The 7717-nt window shown below is 27.0% G+C and overlaps 1 protein-coding gene across 5 annotated transcripts in view; it reads left to right on the top strand.

Annotated features, from left to right (window-relative positions):
* Nucleotides 1-209: 209 nt before the first annotated feature.
* The window catches only part of LOC135922763 (dual oxidase-like), a 45541-nt gene continuing 38033 nt past the window's right edge, over nt 210-7717 (top strand). For 4 of the 5 annotated variants that reach the window (XM_065457219.1, XM_065457217.1, XM_065457218.1 and 1 more), the window contains exon 1: nt 210-343. In XM_065457219.1, the coding sequence (XP_065313291.1) occupies nt 259-343 (85 nt within the window). In that variant the 5' untranslated portion in view covers nt 210-258. The remainder of the gene's footprint in view (nt 344-7717) is intronic. The other variant, XM_065457220.1, reaches the window with a different exon arrangement.

Here is a 7717-nt window from a genome sequence, read left to right as displayed (position 1 = left end):
ATAAAAAATATAAAACTGCTACAATAAAAAATATAATTATTTAAAAAATATAAAAGAAAATAAATAATAAATGTTTGAGGCAAAAAAAAATTAACTAATACTTGCAAAAAAAGTTTTATAAAAAGTAATATTTGAAATTAAATGAATTTCTAAATAGAATTAACCTGTTTAATTATTTTTTTAAAGGATTTATCTCTTTAATTTATGATGAAAAGATAATAATTTGAAAGCACATTCTATTTTGTAAAAAAATTATCCATGAAAATTAGACATTTCTTAAATGCAAACTTATTCTATTTTTGGATTTTTCTAGAAGATACGATCTATAAGACATCGATTCAATGTAAAAAAAAGAAAACAATTTTTTTTTAAAAATTAATAAATGATTTACAGGCTTGTTAATCGATCCTTTTAAAAAGATCGAATCCCGATCACGATCTCTTGAAAAAAATAGGATCGAAATCCAGGATCGACCTTTTCTTATTTAAATTTCTGATAGATGCAAAATTAACTAATAAAAAAATTAAATATGGTATAAATTTATTGTAATTGAATAATATAATATAAGTATAACAATTAGAATATATTTATTTATAATTAAAATTAGCCTTTTATAATAAAATTTTTCTAAATTATCAACATTTAAACAACCACGTTTTTCAAACTGCATGTTCTTTACTAAACAAGCGCTCCACATGAGCGCTTGATGGTAAAGGCGTGTTATATTCAATAAATATTTTTTTTAAATTAACATAATTATTAAAAATATTCACAGAATCATCGTTAGAATAAAAAAAATTATTGGAAAAAGCATTTTGTGACGAATTTTTCCCAAAAAAGGTATCGATTTTATCCATACATTTATTTGAAGGATCTGCATGTGGTTGAACCTTCTATTTTCTAAATGGGCAATTCAAATTTTGTGGCAAATTAATAAAAGGCCAATTGAGCTTAAACTTTGGGTAAATTATGATGCCAATATATTATTGTCATCATATAGTGAAGGAAATCTATATTAATAAATGATAATTAATTTATTATTAAATAGGTGTTCATTCATATAAATCAGGTATCTGCAAAAGTTAGCCCTTTCAAATTTTAAAGTCAGGCCTTACCAATTTAATTATTTTTAATGCCTATCATGGCCCATTAAAATTTTACCAGATATCAGAGGTTTAGTAGACCAGGTCTGTTAAAAATATACTAAATTTGCCAGATCTTGGCAATTCTTTAATAAATTTTGCAGATATCTGATATCTATTAAAGTAAAAAAATTGCATAAAAATTTATTACGTTTTATCAATACCTCTAAGAAAACACTCTACAAGAGGGCTGACAATATCGCAGGCAGCTAAATTTCTTTAATTTATCCACAAGTATGGTTAGAACTGGGGTTAGATATCCCTGCTCCATGTTATCCTCCCGTTCAAAGATCTTTAATGATGTAGCCAAGGATTTCATAACCTTATTTAAATTTTAGTTATTGTAAAAATAATTGTATTACTGAAGCATATTCTTTGACAAAGAAACATTCTTCTTGCCTAAACATTGTGAATCTAATTTGATCATAAACTTTCTACTTCTGATAACTTTTCAGAGAGAATATTGTCCATTAATTTCATTGACTGAAAATAGGAGTTCCATCTGGTCTTGTTGGGAGCTATTAGATATCTTCCCAATTTGCAATAGAATATCAACCATTTTGGGGGACATTTTTTGTTTGTTTAGCAAATGTTGTTCTTGATATTCGCTTATAATTAATATCATTTTCTGCTTTTTCAGCGTCTTTGGTTGCAATAAGGTTCAGATTATGGCAACAACAACGTTGATATTTTGGTAATCTGATAGTAGGATTATTTGAGTCATCAGCAGATAATATATCATCCAAATTTATTAATTCCATATCCTCACTATCTTCTTCATTTTCTCCAAATACTCTAGAAAAAATAAATTTTAAATAATTTTTTTTGTTAAATAAAAATATTACTTGAATGCCTTTACAAAGTTGATTCCATTATCGGTCACCATCTTCATCACCTTATTAAAAATTTTATAAGTCTTTTGGATATCCATAATTTCCTTAGCCAAAACATCATATGTTTGCTTTCCAATTATACGCCTCAGTGCCAAAGCTGCTGATCTTTTCTTGAGGGTTAATGGGTCCAGCCAATGGACATTAACTCCAATAAAAACCCTAAAATAAAATATTATAAAATTTATATAAATATAATATACCTTCCATGACCACTCCAACAATCAGCAGTGGTGCATACATAGGAGACTTCAGACAAATCTCTTATAAGATTTGTTGTCATATCTGTAAAGGCAGTAGATATTTTGTTGCCCAGAGTTTGGCGACATATAACTTTTGTCGTTGGAGAAAATGTTTTAATCATTGGAAGGATCAACAACCAGTGAAAGTGGTTGAAAGGTGTCAATAATAAACACCATTATAACTTTGTCTGCTGTTTTTTGCGATATTGATTGCATGTTAAGATTATAAAAAAATAATTTGGTTTGTTTGGATCTGCAACCAGGAACATTTTGCTTTTGTAGAGATTAATTTCTTTGTGTAGAGAATTCATTTAGGTGTTTGGCAATCTCATTTTTGAATTCACTGTGCTTTCTCTTTATAAAAGAAAAATATATTATGTAACAGAGTTGAATGAAAATAACTTCCCCTGAATCTTTTAAAATTTTAGATGGAAATTTTAAAAAATATAAGTTAATAAAACAATGTACAGACTGAATGTAAAACCTGTAGGGTTCAAATTTTGTTATATGATAAAGTATATTATTTATATGTGGTTAAAAAGGTCATATAGGTTATCTTAAAAATCCAAGTTTACAATATTCTACCATTATTAAAAGCTTCCCACATGTGGTTAAAAGGGTCATATAGGTTATCTTAAAAATTCAAGTTAATATTGTCTATCATTAAAAGCTGCCGAAGATGGTATGGGCAAACGATTTTGAGAAAATATTTTTCTATGATATGAATAAAATGAGGCTTTATTAGCATTTAAAAACTTATGAATAAAGGGTTACACAAATTTTGTTAAATATATTAAGTTAATTATATTATTTATATGTGGTTGAAGGTTTTAAATACTGAAAATTAATTTCAACTCCCATTAAAAATACTAGTCTCCCTTTCATATCAATGCTAAGAATGGGCTAATATTAATAATAATAATATTAAAATTTCTGATTATTATAATTAAAATTAACACATCAATAAATATGTTATTAGTTATTGTAAATAATTCTTATTATATGTATATTGTTATGATCCTCACAAATAATAAAAATTGTATTTTTAAAAGAATTAATTACTTCTAAATTCCTCTTTAGGTTTGAACTGCTAATCTTTGAAGATGTTTTGTTTTTGCATAAATAGATTTTGCATAGATCATTGTATGGTTACTTACATCCATTTTACATAAAGTAAAATATTAAAGTAAATTATGAAATGGTAAAAATTCTCATTCTCACTTATATCTGCTGTCACATCAATAGAAGTAGATGTAACATCTTCTAAATCTATAATGGAGGACATTATTAAAACTAGTGTTGTTAAACGGCTCGTTTTGAGCCGACTTTTAAAAATGGCTAACTCAATATTTCATCTAGAAAAATATTACGCAAGCTTGACCATTTTGCTCATAGAAGGAACAAAGGTTCAGACATATATTAACGAAATCTCGAAGCTTATTTAATATTTTTCTGGCTAAAATAGTGAGTTAGCCGTTTTGAAAAATCGGCTCAAAACGAGCCGTTTAACAACACTAATTAAAACCTAGAATTTATTTATATTATAATATAATTAATAAATAAATATAACTAGTTCGTACTAAAAATTTGGTAAATTGTTGAAATATAAAATCTCGTGGAATGGTGGTTGATAAAATATAATGTAGATAGATATTTTTTTTTAAATTTTAATTTAATTTTCAAAATTTATATTTTATTTTTTGCTTTTTAAGTAAAAAATAATTTTTGAAAGGATCGGGATTGAATATTTAAAAAAAATGATCTCGATCACGATCCACAATTTAAGGTCAGGATCTTAAATCCGAGAAAATTGACAAATTTAGGATCGAATCCAGGATTGGCGATCTTTCAATTCGATCCTTTAACAAATCTGATGTTTTACATTGATTCAGTGCTATTTGGGGGCTAGGTCCTTCCAAATAAATTTATTCTCGAAATCTTTGAATAATTTATGTATACTTAAATCGCATAATACAGAAATAAGTCATTTAACAATTCTTTTATAAATAATATATCATGCTGAGTAATTCGAAATTCATATTATAAAATTGCTAACTATTAAGAGTTTGTTATTAATACAAAGTAATTTGGACAAAATATAAAAATTTTCAAAATGAATTCTTCCGGGGTCGCCATAAGTAAAAATTACTGCTCAGGGTCCTGGCCTTCAATAATTATGAACAAATCTTATATTTTTGGATATCCTTTGTATTAATATATAATTTTATAATCGTATAAATAGTTTTTTTTAAATTTTAGTAGTTCCAGAAGATATTAATAAATTTTTAAACTTCTATTATTACCTCGTGTAAAATGGTAATTTTGAAATATAATATTTTAAATATCTTATAATATAAATTGATCTAATAACCAATATAGGTACTTAGAGCACGTGGAACCGTTGTTATTTATAGAATCGAAACTCAACCTGAACCGTTAAAAAATTTTGTCCATAAACCGAACTTCCAAAAATAGTGTGAACCGGGTTGAGCCTTTTGATATCCTAACTCTTTAAAAAATTATTAATAATCTTTTGATTGATAAATATTAGTATATATTTTTAAATATATTTCCATATTGCTATTTAGCGGTGCCAAATGCTTAAGTTAACGTATCGAAGTATTTTTCTAAGCCATAGAATGTATTCTTTCTTCTAAAGGAAAATTTTACATAAGAGAATATTGAAAATATTTTAAACGTATATGGCACAATTTTATTTTTTAGGGAATAGTGATAAAATTTTAAAAACCATGTTTTCCTTATACAACTCTTGATGCGAAAAGGTTAGAACATCGGTTTTTAATTGAAATTAACTGATAATATAATTTTTTACGGACCTAACCTGAATCGTAAACCTTTTTTTATCTGAACCGAAACGACCCGATATTCGTTAACTTCGGATCCCTGCTCTTGAGACACATTATTTTATAGTCCAATGGTATATATATTTATTAATATTTTAATATTTAGAAGCATAATACAGGATATCATTAGTAATTAATAAAAGATTTAAGATCAAAAACTTTATTTATTGAGGTGAGGGAGAGAGGGAGGAAGGGAGGGAGGAAGGGAGGAAGGGAAGGGGGAAGTTAGTATGTAGGGCTGTAGTCGAGGGGGTAAGCAATAGTAGGCTTCAAATTCGATTTTTTAAATTTTATTTTAGAACATATTTTTAAAAATTTTTTCCATCAAATAAACAATATGTAATATATTAGATTATTTGCATGATGGGAAGAACAATCAAAGTAATTTTAAAACAAATATCCAAGGTTAGATTCATAGGAGAAAAAAATGAAGTGTACATGAATATTAGTTATTGAATTAGCAATCATAATTTATCTTTAGATAGGATGGTCAAAAGTTAAATGACTGAAACCATGCTTTCCAACAAATTTTATTATGTTCAAGAATTATGCAATTACATTTTTGATAGCAACAATTTAAGAAATAGAATTCAAAAATATCTTTATGCAAATTTTTTTAGAGATATATCAAATGCCCATTAAGCTGCTGGGCCTTCTCTTACCAACTAATTAAGGAAATACATCGATTATTAAAAATATTTAAAAAAAGATTCGCTATGGCGAATATTATTTTTGACTACATTGCTATTCTGATTTATGAATTTAATTATGAAATGCAATATTTATGAATCAAATTTGCCTCAAATTTTTACATGGATAAATTTCGTCTTTTTGCCCATTTTAGTGTACCTCCACTTTATTATTTTTGCCTAATACGTGCCCCACAGCAAATTTTTGGTATTTATAAATATAAATTACTCAGTTATACCCAATTTGAGATGTATTAGTTAAAAATTTTAAGATCTTCTTCCTTTTTGTTAAATAATGAAATTATTAATCATGTTCATGAATTTTTTAGAAACTTATTAGAAAACATTTTAAATATTAAATTGGAAGATTTTAATTGGGGTTTGTCACAATTACCCTCAAAAATGGGTGGTTTAGATCATTATCCATTAAATCTTATATCTCTTTCTTCATTTTAGGCATCGCGTTTGATGAATAACGCCATGATATCTTCTTTTATCTCTCCTAAAGATAACTTTAAATTCGTAGCTCCATCTGAAGCTGTTTTACCCATATTATTAACACACCAATCAATTTTCGAACCTTTAATTAAAAAATTTTTTAAAATAATCTCATCAAACCCCCCTTTGGAGTATATTCAACTATTACAGAATGCTGACTACTAGTGGTTATGAATGGTTGGAAGCATTACCAAGTCGTAACCTAGGTAACCTCTTATCAGATGAACAATTAATAGTTGTCATAGGCCATCGACTTGGATGTAACATATTCCAGCCACATACATGAATGAAATGTAAAATATTAGTTGACTCCAAAGGGAGACATGGTCTAAAATGTATATATAGTCAAGGAGACATGCAAGGCATGCAGCAATTAATTTAAATATTAGCCGTTCTCTTACCAGACCCAAACACCAAACATCCTGGAGCCTACTAATTTATCATTAGATGATGGCTTAAGACCAGATGGCTTAACTTCCGTACCTTGGTCTTTAGGGAAATCCTTAATTTGGGACTTCAGATGCGTATATTTTCCAAAAATTTAAATTCTAATCCATTTGATATAGCAGAGAATAAAAAACAATTAAATATTCAAAATTAACAAATTATATTTTTATACCAATCGCTATCTCTTGAACATATGTCAAGCGGACTTTAAAATTTTAAAAAATATAGGCGACAAGATAAGAGCCCTTACATCAGAACCTAATGAATATTATTTTTTAAACAAAATCTTCAAATTACTATTTTAAAATATAATTATCATTTTTTTTGGGAACTTGTAGTCCCACCTCCGTTTTTATAGAATAAGGTTTTTATTTTATTTTATATTTGATATGTTAATTTTCATATAATTTTATTTGATAGATTATAATAAAGAAGTTCATATTGAAAAAAAAAATTTAAGATTCTACATTTAATTTTGCTACTATTTTTGATTGATTCTACCATTTCCTTTATTGAAAATTTACAATTTTTATCAATGTTTAGTGCTCAATTATATATTATTTTAATCTGTTTGTTGGACAGTGTAAAGAAAAAAGTTATTAGTAAAATTTAAAAAAATTACCAAGATTGGCATCTGGATAGACACTATAGCAGAACTAAATATATGATTTGCGCTAATATTAATGCCTGACTCGGGCTTACTAATTACCACAAAAAACCTTATAAACAAACTGAAAACTATGATGCCGCGCTTTAAGGGTGAAGTGAACCAAGCATTTGGAAAATGCGAATAATTGCTAAGATTAACGTTATAATTTAAGAAAAATTATAGAAGTATGTATCAGAGACCTGCAGGCCCGGCCCTAAGCCCGGCCCGGGTACAAGGCCCGGGATTTTAATTTTTTAAATATACCCGGACCGGGCCTGAAATTTTTTTAAAAAAAT

Source organism: Gordionus sp. m RMFG-2023, chromosome 1 (assembly GCF_954871325.1).
Source record: "Gordionus sp. m RMFG-2023 chromosome 1, tfGorSpeb1-WG-v2, whole genome shotgun sequence".
NCBI classification, from domain to species: Eukaryota; Metazoa; Nematomorpha; class Gordioida; order Chordodea; family Parachordodidae; genus Gordionus; species Gordionus sp. m RMFG-2023.
Note: the sequence above shows the minus strand (reverse complement) of the source record. Positions and strands in the feature narration are given on the sequence as shown.